The following is a 16,975-nucleotide window of genomic DNA, read 5'->3' as shown; positions in this document are numbered from 1 at the left end:
TCTGGTCTGGGTTGAAGACCAGAGAAGGTGATGTTAATTTTTTTGGATTGTCAAAATTAGGTAAATTTAGTTTTTTTCCTAATGGCCTGAGTATGTTTCATCTTTGTATTTTTTTGGTACAGGGTAGCCAGTATGTAATGCTAGATGTGGGTGGCTTTAATCTTTATTGCACAGGCACTGAATAGACTTTGAGTTCAAATGAAAGGGGCATTTTGGACATCCTGGATGGAGGCAGCAGCCCTGGCATGAGGCGGGAGTGGATCTTTGGCAGCCTAGCTGAAGGAGCATTGGATCAAGGCGTCCCTGGTGTCCCTGCCTCCCTGAAGGATACAAAGCTCTGCTTCCATTTCCTCAGTGTTCTCCTCACCGTGCTCCTATTCTGACTCACTACTGGATTCATCACTGTGCCCTGTGGAGCTGCATCAAGATCCTCTTCCTCCAGTGGGTTCCCCTTTGCCAGTGCCAGATTGTGGAGAGCGCAGCATGCAACCACTATCAGTGACATACCTCTGGGGGGTATTGTAGTGCTCCCCCTGAATGGTCCAGGCATCGGAAGTGCACCTTGAGAAGTCCTATGGTTCTCTCTATCAGTGCCCTTGTGGAGGCATGACTCCTATTTTATCACTGCTCTGCCTCTGTTCTTAGCTGCTGGAGAGGTGTCACAAGCCACCTTTTCAAGGGATAGCCCTTGTCACCCAGCAGCCATCCTTCCAGTCGGGCTGGAGCACTGAAGAGCCTCGGCACCTGGGAATGTCTCAGGATATAAGCATCATGGGAGCTGTCAGGGTACCTTGCTGAATCTGCATCCTGTAAGGGCGTCAGGCGATGTGTGGACTGCTTATGGCATCTTATACCCTGGGGATGCCTGCGAGCTGGTGAAGTGATTATCTAGACTATCTGGACATTCATGGAGTGGAAGCCCTTCCTGTTGACAAAGGCACCCGGCTGACCTGCTGGTGCCGTGATGGCCACATGTGTGCAGTTCATGGTACCCTGGACGCGGGGGAACCCAGCAATCACTGCAAAGCCTCTGGCTCACTCAGCCTGTCTGACCTCGTCTGCATGGAAATGAATAAATGTCATTACCCACTTGAACAGAACTTCTGTCATCAGCTTGACACAACTGTAGACAGCTGATTGGGAGACTGCACACAGATCCCCCACTGACCCCTGGAAAGAGCTGGAGGCATAGAAGTTGAGGGCCATTGTGACCTTCAGGGCCACTGGCATGGGGTGTCCACCCACACAGTCAGAGCTGATCTCAGGCCCAATCATCTAACAAATGGAGGTCATGGTCTCCCTGGAAAGGCGGAACCTCCTTCGCATTGCACCTCGGGCATACTGAGGTAGCTGCATCACTGCCTGTAAACTCTGACAGCAGGATATGGCATCTTCTGCGGCCCCTCCGCCTTGGACTTCCTGCTGGCTCTGCGCCCCTTGTGCCTGCGCCTCTCCTCCCACAGGTCCCTCCCCTGGAAGCTGCCCTCCTCTCCCTTCTACCCCTCTCTTCCTCCTCAGAGGAGGTGCCTCCAGCAGAGACCGCAATCCCCATTACCAGGGTAACAGAAGGCTGTCTGATACCTGGAAAGGTCCAAGGTCAAAATCCTCCAAGGGGCTTGGAGGCACCAATGAGTTCTGAAATGAAGCCTAGAAATGCTAAGAATGAAGCTAAGAACAGAGATGAAGCTGTCAAGTTCAAATAAGCAACCAGCAGCAAACTATCTCCTAAACTCCTCACTACTCACACTGGCAATGCTCCAGACCCTTTTTATCCCAGCCTTGGATGCAGTTTTGCAAAATGTGGGCTGCTTGCCTGCCCGTGTGATGAGCGGGAAACGTAAAATCGGCTTCAATCGGGTTTTTTAAAGGCCTTAAGTGGCCTCTTAATTGATGGCGGGCGTGGCTCCAACTCATGCACGTGCCCGCTGACCTGAAGATTGCGCACATGTGGGATGACATTGGATGCTCGCCCAAATTCTTCTTGCACTATTTTATGCCCGATTGGGTCGGGGGCGCGCCCGCCTGCAAGGCATAAAATTCTGCCCAATGCAACTCTTTGATCAAGATCAAACAATAGAAAGTGATATGACCTAGCTCAGATCTTTTTGTGCTAGCTCCCCTGCGTGTCGATGATCAGAATTGAATGTAGTATTAACGTAAGCTCAATTGAGCACTGTACAACTTCAAGCTCGGACTTGAACTCTAATCTAGGAACATAGGGAGGATAGGATTGTAGGAATCCTGTCAAGACTACATCACCATTCAAGCAGAGCCTGAGTGATCTGCACTTCAACTCCATTTTACTGACCTTTGCTCCATATCCTCAGTATAGCTAGGCTATTTAGCAATGAATTCAGGAAACACTTTTGCTTAAAGAGAATAGTGGAAGTCTGGAACTCTCACCTTCAAAAAGTTGTGGACTCAGAGAGTCAACTGAAATGTTCAAGACTGAGACTGGAAAGTTTACTGTTTTTAAAGAGAGCAATACTTTGCTGGTGTTGCAGTGTTGTTAGTGCCTCACCAATAGTTTAGCTGCAGTCATGGGTGGTCTAGTAAGGCTGTCATCGAGGCTGAAGCCGGAAAGGAAGCAACAAGGAGGCAGCAAGTCAGGAGCAGCTGCCAGAAGAGGGAAGCGGGAGGCACTGCGCAGGGAGCCATACACGCAGCATTTCATCAACATAAACTCACTGAGGCTCTATCTTTTCTTCATCATAAGATGCCAGTCCTTAGCACCACCTGGGTGGCAGCAAGTGCAGGGATGGGTGCAGAAGTTGGAGTGGGGAGGAAGAAGAGCAGAAGGAGGGGGAGGAGCATGAAGAGGGTGAGGAGGATTTGTTTTGACTACCGGTGCCCCTACCTACCAGAGCACTTAAAGACCAGCTCAGGGAGGATTGATCTAGCTAAATTATTTCTCCTCTTCCCAATACACCAACGGTCCTACAACTGAAAGCACCAGCATCCTTACAACCCCAATCTGATTGCTTTAATTCAATCCAGCCTTATGGGTCTTGCCTACATTTCACTACAAATATAAACATCAGCAACAGATCTAGAATAGAAAACAAATTGTTCTATTGAATATTGTCACTGCGTCATCATTAACAAAGAAAAATCACATATCACCTCTGTGTAAGCCCTTAGCTTGTTTCCCTATCCTCGTGCTTCCACAAAGTGCTTTTCCCACTGACTACCGTTTAGGAGCTGGAAGTTTACTGAATTTCCATTGAGGACACTTCAGATGGCTGTGGTGGCTGGCCTTGAGTAGCCCTGAGTCAAAGGCGCAGCTGCAGACTGCAGCATCTCAGTGTGGGATGGGGCAGTCTGCACTGACTGTCTGGTTGTACTAACTAGGGCACTGATAGGGGGCATACTGAGGATGCAGGCATGCTGTCACCCTTCAGAGGAAGGGAGGTTCCATTCCAATGAAGCTAAGACCCCTCTCCTGCGACTCAGCATCAGCGCTCTGATCATCTCTGCAGCCAGCAAGCCCTGCCAAAAATGGTTCCCAAGCCACGATGGCAGTGGACCATGTTGGGCAGAATATTCCCAATACTCTGCACATGCACAAAGTCTGAAGACAAGTTGCATTTGGACTCCTCCATGCTCTGTGACATTGTGCAAGCTCTCCAGCAAACTGCCCAATACACCCAACATTTCCCAAAGTATATCCATAAGCTATCTTCAGTAGCCTGAGCCCTCAAAGTTAGCACCTGAGTCCTCTGCAGCAGTACTAATGTGTGACTCCATTCTCCGGTGAGCTGCCCTATCCCCCTCTTTCACAATTGTGCCCAGCGAGTCATCACATGCAAACCCCTCCTGTAACCCAGCCTCTAAAGTCCCCGTGGTGTCAGTATCTGAGCTGGTGCTTGTGAGGGTCAGACACAGTGACAGTGCATCTTCAGGAACACTGCGCTCCTCTTCCTTCACTAAAAGGGTTAGCTTGTGGAGTGATGGAGAAGCAGTGAAAGAGAAAACTGGGTGTTAACAGGATCAGCAGCTTGTCATTCAGAGTGTGTGAGATGAGGGGGAAGTCAGAAGAGCCAAAGAGGATTAGGTATAAGACCCTGCACAGTGTCTCCTCCAGCATCATCTGTGACCACAAACTCCAGTCTGCTCCTTCCCATGATGGCCAGGCTGCTCTCTTCAAGGGGAGCGAGGGTGGACAGACAGACTCTTCCTTCCACAGTGACAGCCCATTGCCTAGTGTTGTTTGTGACCTTCTCCTGCAAGGAATGAAGAGTGCTGTGGCGAGTTTGGAGAATGTGGCTATCATGGTGGAATAGCTGATCGTGTGTGTGTGTGAGATGCGAGTTGTGGGTGAGCTTGGAGTGTAATAGTGGTGAGTTTATGAACTTGAAGAGAAGGATGTTGAGTGAAGTGTGTGCAGTGATTGCAGAACAGTGCAGGGGAGTAGGGGAGGGTAGTGTTGTAAGTGTTGTTAATAATGAAGCTGTGAATGGTGCCACAGTGAGCAGAAAGTATAAGAACTGTCCTTACTTTAACAACTCTAGCTAGATCATTGAAGCTTTTCTGACATTGTAAGCATGTTCCCTGTTGCAATGGTCCTGGCATTGGCATCCTCAGCAATTGCTTTACACTGTGTCCTGAGTAGATGCCTGGAGGTTTACCTGCCCCATGGGAGAAAACCTGTTCTCTTGGATGATCTGTACCTTCACTCCATTTATATGTCCTAGCTCATAATCCCTTGATGCTCTAAACCATTGTGATTATCTTTGTCCTGGAAGCAGTAACAGTAAGGAAAACTTGTAATTACTTAAAAAAAAAGGTTTGGGGAATTGGTAATTGTTTTAAAAAATGTCTCAAAAGGACTTCTAAGAGTTTGTATCACTTGTAAAGGGATCAATTATAATTGTTGGCTCATAAGAAATACTGATCCATGTGGCCTGGTGACCTTTGACCAGGAAGCAGTACCAACAGATTGGAAATTAAAATACTGAGGTTGCATGGCAGAGAGACACAGAGGAAAAGGAAGAGCTGGAGACAGGAGGCTTTCTGCAAGCTAAGTGAGAGAGCTGGGTTCCTGTGCGGTTGGAGTGCTGCTGCTGTTTCTTTAATTCCTGAATGATTGAATGCCTAGAATCAGCCATACCATGTGAACGTAACAGTGATTCTGGCAGATCCACACTACCGTGTCCGATGGGAGCTGATAGTTGAGAATGTTTTGGAAAGCAGTGCACCATTGTGTGGAAGATTGCACACGCGGAAATGTGGTCTGCAAAGAGTCAACTAAGTCCTTGAAGGAAAGGGACTGGAATTCTGCCTTAGAAATATCTGAGCTTGGAAGACACTTACAGGCAGAGTAGACCACATAGAAACTCCATGAGGTAGTCCTTGTGGTATCTGCTATTCCATGTGTAAAATGACTATTAATTTATGTTTAATTTACGTTGATTCTGATTCATGTTCAAGTAAAAGTTACAAAAAATGAAATCTTATCCGGTAATTTCCTTCACTTGGATGAGATTGAGGAAAATCTTGTTCTTTTGGTTAATGAATCTCTATGGTGATCGCAACACTCAAAAATAGGTCAGAGGTAGTTATGTGCTTTGGATCCATGCTCAATCAGTATTGAGTTGAGATAGTCTGGCAGGGAGAATCTGTGTAGATACTTGACATGTGACGTCATGTACTAACCTGCATATATCTTCATTGAGGCATTTTTCTCTTAGATGTAGACATGTTGGTTTTGTGTCCATGTGATTGGCACAGGAATTGTTGTGGAGAGTTTCCTTTGCTTGTAGACAAAGCTCATCGGATGGGTGGCAACCACAAAACACTAACATCTGGGCAAGTTCTGGTGAGATCTTGGCGTAAAAGGATCGAATTGCACTGTGACAATTGTTGAGGTTGCAATGTTTACGAGCATGAGGACAAGCCTTCTTCTGTGGAGTTAGGTGCCTGTTGCACACGTCTTGATCCTTGATGCATTGCTCAGTTACTTTCAAGCAAGACATGGAATGTTTCTGTTCTGCAAGCAAACAGAATACTGTCAGAAAGCTAGCACAGTATGTACAAGGCTTTGTTGAAACAAAGTGCAGTTACGCAAAGAAATTCCACCAGCATAGGAAGAGGAGGCGGCCATACAGCCATTCCAGCCAGTTCCACCATATAACTAGATGATAGCTGATATCATAACTCCATTTACCTGTTTTGGTTCCATATTGTTCCATATTGTCCATCAACATCTTGAGGGTTATCATTGACCAGAAGCTTAATAGGAACAGCCATTTAAACATTGTAGCTACAAGGACAGAAGCTGGGAATCCTTAGACAAGTAACTTACCCCCTGACTCCTAAAGCCTGTCCACATCTACATGGCACAAGTCAGGAGTGTGATTGAATATTCTCCACTTGCCTGGATGACATCAAGGATAATGCAACCTGCTTGATCAGTACTCCATCCACTACCATAAACATTCACTCCCTCCACCACTGACACATGGGGGCAGCAGGGTGTACCATCTACAAGATGCATTGCAGCAACTCACCAAGGCACCTTCAACAGCATCTTCCAAACCTGCAGACTCTACCACCTAGAAGGACAAGAGCAGCAAACGCATGGGAACACCACCACCTGCCAGTTTCCCTCAAGCCACTCACCATCCTGATTTGGAAATGCATTGCCGTTCCTTCACTGTCGCTGGGTCAAAATCCTGGAACTCCCTTCCTAACAGCACTGTGGATGTACCTACGCAGCGGTTCAAGAAGGCAGCTCACCACCTTCTCAAAGACAATTAGGGATGAGAAATAAATGCTAGCCTTGTCAGCAACGATCCCATTCCAAAATGAATAAAACATAAACAAAGAATTAACAAAAATCCGTCAGTGCTTCTTAGCTCAAAAATGGTGTACCATAATGACGAACGGAGGGCATGAGCTAACAATTATTATTACTCCCATTTTGCGTTATGATCTGAATTTCGCCTTTGGATGTAATGCTGAAATATTATACTACAAAAACTGGAGGAAATTGAATCATATTAGTCCAGGTGAGTAGCTTCCAAAGCCATTAATGCTCTTATGGAGCTTGTGGCAGATTTAGAATCAAAGAAGCTTCGTTAGTGAAAGTCACTTGATACATGGTTTAATTTTCCTGTGGTAAGGAGCTTGGAGCCTGTCATATGAACATAGGAACATACAGAAGGAGGCCATTTGGCCCCTTGAGCCTGCTCCTCCATTCATTAAGATCATGGCTGATCTGTGTGTGTTTCTATTTCCACATTCCCATCTACCACTGATAACCTTTGATTCCCTTGCCTGACAAATACCTGTCTATCTCTGCCTTAAAAATATTCAATGACCCCGCCTCCACTGCCTTCAGTGGCAGAAAGTTCCAAAGTCACACAACCCTCAGAGAAAAAATTTCTCTTAATCTCTGTCCTAAGAGGGTGACCCCTAATTTTAAAACAGTGCCCCATAGCTCTGGGCTCACCCACAAGAGGAAACATCCTTTCCACATCTGCCTTGCCAAGACCATTCAGGATCTTGTAAAGTTCAATCAAGTGAGCCCGCACTCTTGTAAACTCCAGTGGAAACAAGCCAAGTCTGTCTAACCTTTCCCCATAAGACAAACTGCTCGTTCCAGGTAACAATCTGGTAAACCTCCTCTGAACCACCTCCAATGCATTTACATCCTTCCTTAAATAAGGAGACCGAAACTGCACACAATATTCGAGATGTGGTCTCACCAATTCCCTGTATAACTGAAGCATAACATCCTTACTTTTATGTTCATTTACTCTCATAGGGGAGAATTTTCTCCCCGTCGGGAGGGTTGGGGGGGAGCGGGCGTGGGCGTGCACGCTGGTGCCGCCATTTTATGTGGGCGGGCCAGTTTAGGCCCGCCCAGCGTGACGAGCACCCGGAAGCTCTGAGCGCTCCCTGCGGGCGGGGGAGTTGCCTGAGTTGGGGCCTGCACTCTATTGCACATGCACGCAAAAGAGCACAGAAATCTCCCTGAGGCACAGAGCTGCCTCAGGGAGATTAGTTTAAGTTCAAAAAAGTTTAATAAAGGAAAAAAAAAATTAAGGCATGTCCCCTCATGTGAAACTGTCACATGAGCTGGGACATGTCTATTAATTTTATCAAAAATTTTTACAAGACTTTAAAAACCTTCATGAAGCCTCATCCCGCTCGTGGATGAGGTTCCATGATAAATGCAAAGGCCACCTGGGCTCTTCGCCTGCCGCCAAACTTAAGATTGGATGGGCAGCTCTGTTAATTGTTTCAATTGATAATTAACTGGCCTTAATGGGCCTTTGACAGTTCAGCGGGTGTGCAGCTGACTTGGTTGCGCACCCGCCAAACTGAAAATCTGAATGATGCACGATGACGTCGGGACGCATGCCCAACGTCACCACACGTCATGTTACGCCTCAGCGAGCGGGCCCTGTCCCCGCTCGCCGAGCCAAAGATTCTCCCCACAATAAAGGATAGCATCCTATTTCAAAAGCAGAAACAGAAATACCTGGAAAGACTCAGCAGGTCTGGCAGCATCAGCGGAGAAGAGCACAGTTGACGTTTCGAGTCCTCATGACCCTTCAACAGAACTAAGTAAAAATAGGAAAGGGGTGAAATATAAGCTGGGGGGAGGGGAGAAGGGAGGGGGTTGTTGGGACAAGCAGCCAGTGATAGGTGGAGATAACCAAAAGATGTCACAGACAAAAGCACAAAGAGGTGTTGAAGGTGGTGATATTATCTAAACGAATGTGCTAATTAAGAGTGGAGAGCAGGACAAGCAAGGTACAGATAGCTCTAGTGGGGGTAGGGTGAAATAAGATTAAAAGGGCATAAAAGGTATAGATAAACGATGGGTGGAAATACATTTAAAAATAATGGAAAAAGGTGGGAAAAGAAAAATCTATATAAATTATTGGAAAAAACAAAAAGGAGGGGGAAGAAAAGGAAGGGGGGTGGGGATGGAGGAGAGAGTTCAAGATCTAAAATTGTTGAACTCAATATTCAGTCCGGAAGGATGTAAAGTGCCTAGTCGGAAGATGAGGTGCTGTTCCTCCAGTTTGCGTTAAGCTTCACTGGAACAATGCAGCAAGCCAAGGACAGACATGTGGGCAAGAGAGCAAGATGGAGTATTGAAATGGCAAGCGACAGGGAGGTCTAGGTAATGCTTGCGGACAGACCAAAGGTGTTCTGCAAAGCGGTCACCCAGTTTGCGTTTGGTCTCTCCAATGTAGAGGAAACTGCATTGGGAGCAACGAATGCAGTAGACTAAGTTGAGGGAAGTGCAAGTGAAATGCTGCTTCACTTGAAAGGAGTGTTTGGGCCCTTGGACGGTGAGGAGAGAAGAAGTGAAGGGGCAGGTGTTGCATCTTCTGCGTTTACATGGGGAGGTGCCGTGGGAGGGTTTGAGGAGTAGGGGGTGATGGAGGAGTGGACCAGGGTGTCACGGAGGGAACAATCCCTACGGAATGCCGCCAGGGGATATGAAGGGAAGATGTGTTTGGTGGTGGCATCATGCTGGAGTTGGCGGAAATGGCGGAGGATGATCCTTTGAATGCGGAGGCTGGTGGGGTGATAAGTGAGGACAAGGGGGACCCTATCATGTTTCTGGGAGGGAGAGGAAGGTGTGAGGTCGGATGCGCGGGATATGGGCCGGACACGGTTGAGGGCCCTGTCAACGACCGTGGGTGGAAAACCTCGGTTAAGGAAGAAGGAGGACATGTCAGAGGAACTGTTTTTGAAGGTAGCTTCATCAGAACAGATGCGACGGAGGCGAAGGAACTGAGAGAATGGGATGGAGTCCTTACAGGAAGTGGGGTGTGAGGAGCTGTAGTCGAGGTAGCTGTGGGAGTCGGTAGGCTTGTAATGGATATTGGTGGACAGTCTATCACCAGAAATTGAGACAGAGAGGTCAAGGAAGGGAAGGGAAGTGTCAGAGATGGACCATGTGAAAATGATGGAGGGGTGGAGATCGGAAGCAAAATTAATAAATTTTTACAGGTCCCAACGAGAGCATGAAGCAGCACCGAAGTAATCATCGATGTACCGAAGAAAAGAGTTGTGGGAGGGGGTCCGAGTAGGACTGGAACAAGGAATGTTCCACATACCCCATAAAGAGACAGGCATAGCTGGGGCCCATGCGGGTACCCATAGCCACACCTTTTATTCGGAGGAAGTGAGAGGAGTTAAAGGAGAAATTGTTCAGTGTGAGAACAAGTTCAGCCAGACAGAGGAGAGTAGTGGTGGATGGGGATTGTTCGGGCTTCTGCTTGAGGAAGAAGCAGACAGCCCTCAGACCATCCTGGTGAGGGATGGAGGTGTAGAGGGATTGGACGTCCATGGTGAAGAGGAGGCGGTTGGGGCCAGGGAACTGGAAATTGTTGATGTGACGTAAGGTGTCAGAAGAATCACGGATGTAGGTGGGAAGGGACTGGACAAGGGGAGAGAGAAGGGAGTCAAGATAGCGAGAAATGAGTTTCGTGGGGCAGGAACAGGCTGACACGATCGGTCTGCCGGGACAGTCCTGTTTGTGGATTTTGGGTAGGAGGTAGAAGCGGGCTGTCCGAGGTTGGGCAAACATCAGGTTGGAAGCTGTGGAAGGAAGATCTCCAGAGGAGATGAGGTCAGTGACAGTCCTGGAAACAATGGCTTGATGTTCAGTGGGGGGTCATGGTCCAGGGAGAGGTAGGAGGAAGTGTCTGCGAGTTGATGCTCAGCCTCCGCGAGGTAGAGGTCAGTGCGCCAGACAACAACAGCACCACCCTTGTCAGCGGGTTTGATAACAATGTTAGGGTTGGACCTGAGAGAACAGAGTGCAGTAAGTTCAGAGAGAGACAGATTAGAATGGGTGAGAGGAGCAGAGAAATTGAGACGACTAATGTCACGCCGACAGTTCTTAATGAAAAGATCAAGGGAAGGTAAGAATCCAGAGGGAGGGGTCCAGGTGGAGGGAGAATATTGGAGGTGGTTAAAAGAATCCGTTGAACGGGGAGAGGAATCCTGCCCAAAGAAGTGAGCACGGAGACGAAGACGGCGGAAGAAGAGTTCAGCATCATGCCGAGCCCGAAATTCATTGAGATGAGGACGTAAGGGTATGAAACTAAGTCCTTTGCTGAGCACTGAACATTCTGCGTCGGAGAGGGGAAGGTCAGGGGGTATGGTGAATACACGGCCGGGGCTGAGATTGGAAGATGGGGTGGGGACAGAGGGACAGGCAGGGGCGGAGGGTACTGGATGGGTTTTGGTGTCGATGAGTTGTTGGAGCTTGCGTTCCTTAGCACTTGAGAGAAAGAGAAAAAGTTTCTTGTTGAGGCGTTGGATGAGACGAAGAATAAAATGAAACCGGTGCTGCTGGAGGGAGAGGTCGAGTGTGTTCATATGGCGGCGCATGGCACTGAGTGTGGATCTCAGAATGCGACGGGAACAGCAGTTCAAGAAACGTTTTATGTCCCGGAGATACTATTTGCCTCCTTAATTACATGCTGTACCTGCATACTAACCTAGAACTAACCTAATCTAGAACACCTAGACCCCTCAGCAGCTCAGATATCTGCAGCCATTCTCCATTTAAGTGGTACTCTGCTTTTTTATTCTTCCCGCCAAAGGAAGAATACATCAAACTCCATCTGCCAGATTTTTGCCCGTTCACACAACCTATCTATATCCCTCTGCTACCTCCTTATTTCCTCTTCACAACATACTTTCCTACCTGCCTCTGTGTCATTTGCAAATTTAGCTATCATGCCTTCACTCCCCTCATCTAAGTAACTGATATAAATTGTAAAAAGATGAGGCCCCAGCACAGACCCCTGCGCGACTCCACTTGTCACATCCTGCCAATCAGAAAAAGACCCATTTATGCATACTCTCTGTTTTCTGCCAGCCGGCCAGCCAATCTTCTATCCTTGCTAACACGTTACCCTCTACACCATGAGCTTTTATTTTCTGCAATATGTGGCACCTTATCAAATGCCTTCAGGAAATCCAAGTACACTAGGTATACAGGTTCCCCTTTATCCACAGTGCATGTGACTCCTTCAAAGAACTCCAGTAAATTGGTTAGACATGATTTCCCTGTTGCCAGGAAGATTGTGCTGGTGGGCAAGCTACCAGTAAGTGTGGGCTCAGGACCTCCAATGGTCCTGATGTCAGGGTCCCGAAGCCCATAGTAAAACCTCACATACTTTCCTCGCTGATATTGATATCCATTTATGCACTTTATATTTAACTCTGTTTCTCTATTCTGCACAGTTATCTTATGATGAACATTCAACCAGTATAGAAAGGACTTCCATTGCATTGTCAATAAAGTACATTTACAAACATAGGAACAGGAGGAGGACAACTCTTCAAGTCTGTTCTGCCATTCAATGAGGTGATGGCTGACCTGTGAATTAATTCTATATACCAGCCTTTGCCCCATTTCACTTAATATCATTGGTCAAAAAATTCAATCTCAGTTTTCAAATTTATATTTGATTTAGCATCAATTTCCATTTGTGGAAGAGAGTTCTGAACTCCCATGACCTTTTGTGCGTATGTTTCCTAATTTCACATCTGAAAGATCTGGCTCTAACTTTTAGATTATCCCCCCACAATGCCTAGACACCCCAGCAGGTAGGAAGAGTTTTTCTCTATCTACCCCATCTGTTCCCCATAATATCATGAAAGCTTTGATCAAGTCTCTCTTTAACCTTCTAAAATTCAGGGAATATGACCCTAATTTGAGTTATTGCTCCTCATAATTTAACCTGTGAAGTCCAATCATTCTGATAAATCTATGCTATATTCCCTCCAAAATTAATATATCCTTCCTAAGGTGTGATGCCCAGAACTGCTCCCCGTACTCCAGGTGTGGTCTAACCAGGGCTTTGTACAGCTGAAACACAGCTTCCCTTGTATTCTATTATATCCTCTGGATATAAAGGCCAGCATTTCCTTCACCTTTTGGATTATTTTCTGTACCTGTTCTTGATATTTTAATGATCTATGTATCTGGATCCCCAAATTTCTTTGGACTTCCACTGTTCTAGCTTTTCACCATTTTGAAAGTACTCTGTTCTATGTGGCTAATCTACACCAAAATCCATTTGCCATTCACACAATCTATCATCATCTGAAATTTTGCACTTCCATCTACACTGCTTTTTTTAAGCTTTAATTCGTTCATGGGATGTGGGTGTCGCTGGCTAGGCCAACATTTATTATCTATCTCTAATTGCCCTTGTTCAGAGGGTATTTTAGAGTCAACCACATTGCTGTGGGATCTGGAACCACATGTAGGCCAGACCAGGTAAGGACAGCAGATTGCCTTCTTTAAAGGATATTCGTGAAGCAAACAGGTTCATGGTCATCATTAGACTTTTAAATCTAGATTTTTACTAAATTCAAATTCCACCATCTGCCATGGCAGGATTCAAACCTGGGTCCCCAGAGCATTACCTGGGTCTCAGGATTAATAGTCCAGCGACAATACCACTACCCCATCATCTCCCCTTAAAATGCAGCCTATCTCATTGTCATCAGTACATTTGGAGATGTGGCTTTCTATCCCATTCTGTAAGTTGTTAATGAATATATTGAATATTTGAGACCCTTACACACATCCTTGTGGAACACCACTCGTCACATCTTGCCAATTAGAGAACCTGCCTATTATCCCTACTCTCTGTCTCCTGCCGCTCATCCAATTTCCTAACCAGGTTAGTAATTTCCTCAAATTCCCTGAACTACAACATTAGCTAATAGTCTCTTATGAGAGACTTAAAGTTCATGCAAATAACAAGCATAGACATTCTTCTGCCCACTATTTTCATCACCTTTTCAAGAGCTGGTATGATTCTGGTGAACCTGCCCTGTACTCAAGTAAAGATCAATGAGCTGGCGAACATAACCTTGAATACAATATCCCAGATGGGATCTGACTAAGGTTCAGTACAATTGAGGCAAGACTCTTTCCCTTTGTAATTGTAACCCACTTGTGATAAATGCTAGTATTCCAATAGCCCCATGGATTATTTTTTGTGCCCCCGTTCTAGCTTTAAGTGATTTCAGTACCTGGAAACCCAAATCCTTTTGTGTTTCCCCATGTAAGTAAAAGGTTAATGGACCGAGTTCAAAGCAGTGCTTTCTATGTGGAAACTGGAATGATGCGAAACTTGCTATGTGGAAACCGGATAGATGCGATACTTGCTAATTGCAGTGAAACTGCTGAATTGAATAGGACAATATTGAATAGAACTATTAATCGCAGCAGACTGATTGAAATCAGCAGAGATGATCACAGCGGGACAGGGAAGAAGTCTTTATATTGTCATGACTCACTGGGGATAGTGCGCTGTAATATCAAGCCCCACTTTTCCCCCAAGCCACGACAAATGTGAAAAGTTTGACCAAACCACAAGATTGCCCCAATTCTACCTAACTGCTTCATTTAGGTTAACAGAATACGAACACTAGGTTTATAAACTTAATAAGTAAATAACTGATTTTTGAACAAATTGCCTTTAACTAATGGCAAAAGAAAGAAATATGAGCTGCTAACTTCTAACACTATAGCTTAAATTCTACTCCCTTCTTAAATCCCTATACACACACTCACACACACACAAGACACATTAAGACACACAAAACACGGATTTTAAGGGTGGGATAAAACAGTTCAATAGCACCAATCCGGAGTGCAGGATTCGATGGGTTGATTTTGATTGATGTCTTCCAAATTCCTTTCAGTCCTTGTTGATGACACAAGGTGGTCTCCCAGCACTTTCAGTATTTAGTTCACTGGTTGAAAACTTGCTTTTCAATTTCTCTAACAGTGGTTTTCCCCTTTCCCTTTTTACAGCGGTTTCCTCAGAGAGAGAGCAGATTATAGAGATATGAGGAAGAGAGATTTTTAGACATTTTCTCTTTGCAGGCCAGGAGCTTTCTGCTGTGAAATCTACCACACACAGGAGAAAGTGGTTTTAAGTCTTGTTCCTTTCAGGCTAGGAGCTTTCTGCACTACTGTCACACAAAACCCTAGTCCCCTGGTCAAAAGTCAAATGAAATGCTGTTGTCAGGCAGCTCCCTTGGTCCAGGACTCCTCTCCGGCACCATCCTGTCTTTCATGGCACACTCTGTTCCAGGGCTGCAACATTGTATATATCTCTCATCCTGTTCCAGTGCACATGTCTTTCAACTTCAGCCATTGTAATTTTACTACAGTCCTACAGAAAAATAAACGATATGTTCTCTACAACAGTCCAACAGGAATAAAAGGATATGTTCCTTATAATATGGCTAAGCCAATGGAAGACAACTTGGGAATGGGATAACCAACCAACAGCTGATCATGCACCCAGCTAACCAGTCTGACTCCAGAAGAGCATCATGATAAGCTTTCAAAAACTGTATTCTGTATTTAAAACCCTGAAAAAGTCCCACACAGAAGAACTCAAAAAGGAAGCCAGAAGATACATATTGACAGGAAGAGTCCCGGTGACCAAGCAGGAAGATCTTGGTCAAAGGTCACTCCTAAGTGACCTACAGCCATTACAGATGGACCACCAGAGGAGCAACTGTATGATTTAATTGGAACTGTTTTGTTTAAAATTTTTATTAAAGATGCTGGATTTAATGTAAGCCTGTCAATTGTAACCCTCAGTCTCTGAACCTGAGGAAGAGGCAAAATCACCTACACACAGTTTCAAAACTTGCACCATTAAGAAAATATTCCAATGTGTCTTTCTTGATCTGCCTACATTGAAATTCAACTGCCACAACTTTTCCCATTCTGTTAATCTGCCGATGTCCCTTTGAAACATCCTGCTCCCATCTATTCAGTGTTTTGTTCACCCTAAACTTGGATACACTGCTCTCTATTCATTCATTCATGTCATTGAAACATATGGTAAAAATCTGAGACCCCAATACAGATCCCTGAGAACACTGCTTGTCATATTGTGCTAATCAGAATACATTCCCTTTACCAAAACAAAATACTGCAGATGCTGGGAATATGAATTAAAAACAGAAAATGCTGGAAATACTAAGTAGGTCAGGCAGCATCCGTGGAGAGAGAAACAGAGGGCGGAATTTTCCGTGCCCGCTGGCGTCAGGCGAGTCAGGTGACGTGAGTGGACAATATGGCGAGAAGGCCAACAATAAGCTTCACGACATCATGAAACCAGTTTGCAATTGTCCGCCCAGCCCATCGATGACAGGCTGCGTCGGGAATGTCGGGAACCTCATTGCAACACATCAGCATATCATAAAAAGGCCAGTCTGCTGGACTCAATCCCACCACTGCACCCCCCCACCACCCCCGTCGCTGAATCATCCACACATGTCGGCGGGAAAATACACCGGTGCAAAACTCATTTTGACCACCGTGACGTGCAGAAGTCAGGACTTATCTGTCAGGGCCTTGCTCACATCGTGGACATCCGGGGAGCAGAAGATGCTGGAGCCTGACAGCAATGGCACACTGGAGGAACGTCTATGGCATGCTGGGTGTATTCTCATGGACATGGCTCCACTGTAAAGCACAGAAGTTGGACCGTCACTGTTGATGCTCACAATGGATGATGGCCGAGCGGGTGGGAGAGGAAGGTCTAGGATCGACTGGGAGAGGAAGAGGTGTCAGGGGTGTGAGGTTGGGAGGGGGGAATGAAAGTGTTGGGGGTGTGAGGTTGGGAGGGGGGAATGAAGGTGTCAGGGATGAGGTTGAGAAGGGGGGAATGAAGGTGTCGAAGGGGTGAGGTTAGGAGGGGGGACTAAAGGTATTGGGGGGAGGTTGGAGGGGAGGGAGTATGGGGAGGAGGAATGGGTAACGGGAGAAGATGGCATCTGGGGAGCTAGGTGTAAATGGGGTGGAAGGTATAAGGGAAGGAGTTCACGGGGGTGGTGGGGGGGTGGCAGGAGTGCAGAGAGGGGAAGGAGTCTAGGGGTCAGAAGGAATGCAGAGAAGGGAGGGTGCCCAGGGGGAGGAAGGACCGTGGAGAGGGGAGGGAGTCCA

At 46.3% G+C, this 16,975-nt stretch overlaps 1 protein-coding gene across 1 annotated transcript in view; it reads right to left on the bottom strand.

Moving 5' to 3' along the window:
• The window catches only part of gfral (GDNF family receptor alpha like), a 118,314-nt gene that overhangs the window by 10,236 nt on the left and 91,103 nt on the right, over positions 1 to 16,975 (bottom strand). The window contains exon 6 of the mRNA XM_078542840.1: positions 5,656 to 5,989. Coding sequence (XP_078398966.1) covers positions 5,656 to 5,989 — 334 coding nt within the window. The remainder of the gene's footprint in view (positions 1 to 5,655; positions 5,990 to 16,975) is intronic.

Source organism: Cetorhinus maximus, chromosome 5 (assembly GCF_964194155.1).
Source record: "Cetorhinus maximus chromosome 5, sCetMax3.hap1.1, whole genome shotgun sequence".
In the NCBI taxonomy this organism is placed as follows: Eukaryota; Metazoa; Chordata; class Chondrichthyes; order Lamniformes; family Cetorhinidae; genus Cetorhinus; species Cetorhinus maximus.
This window is presented reverse-complemented; position numbering and strand designations above follow the sequence as displayed.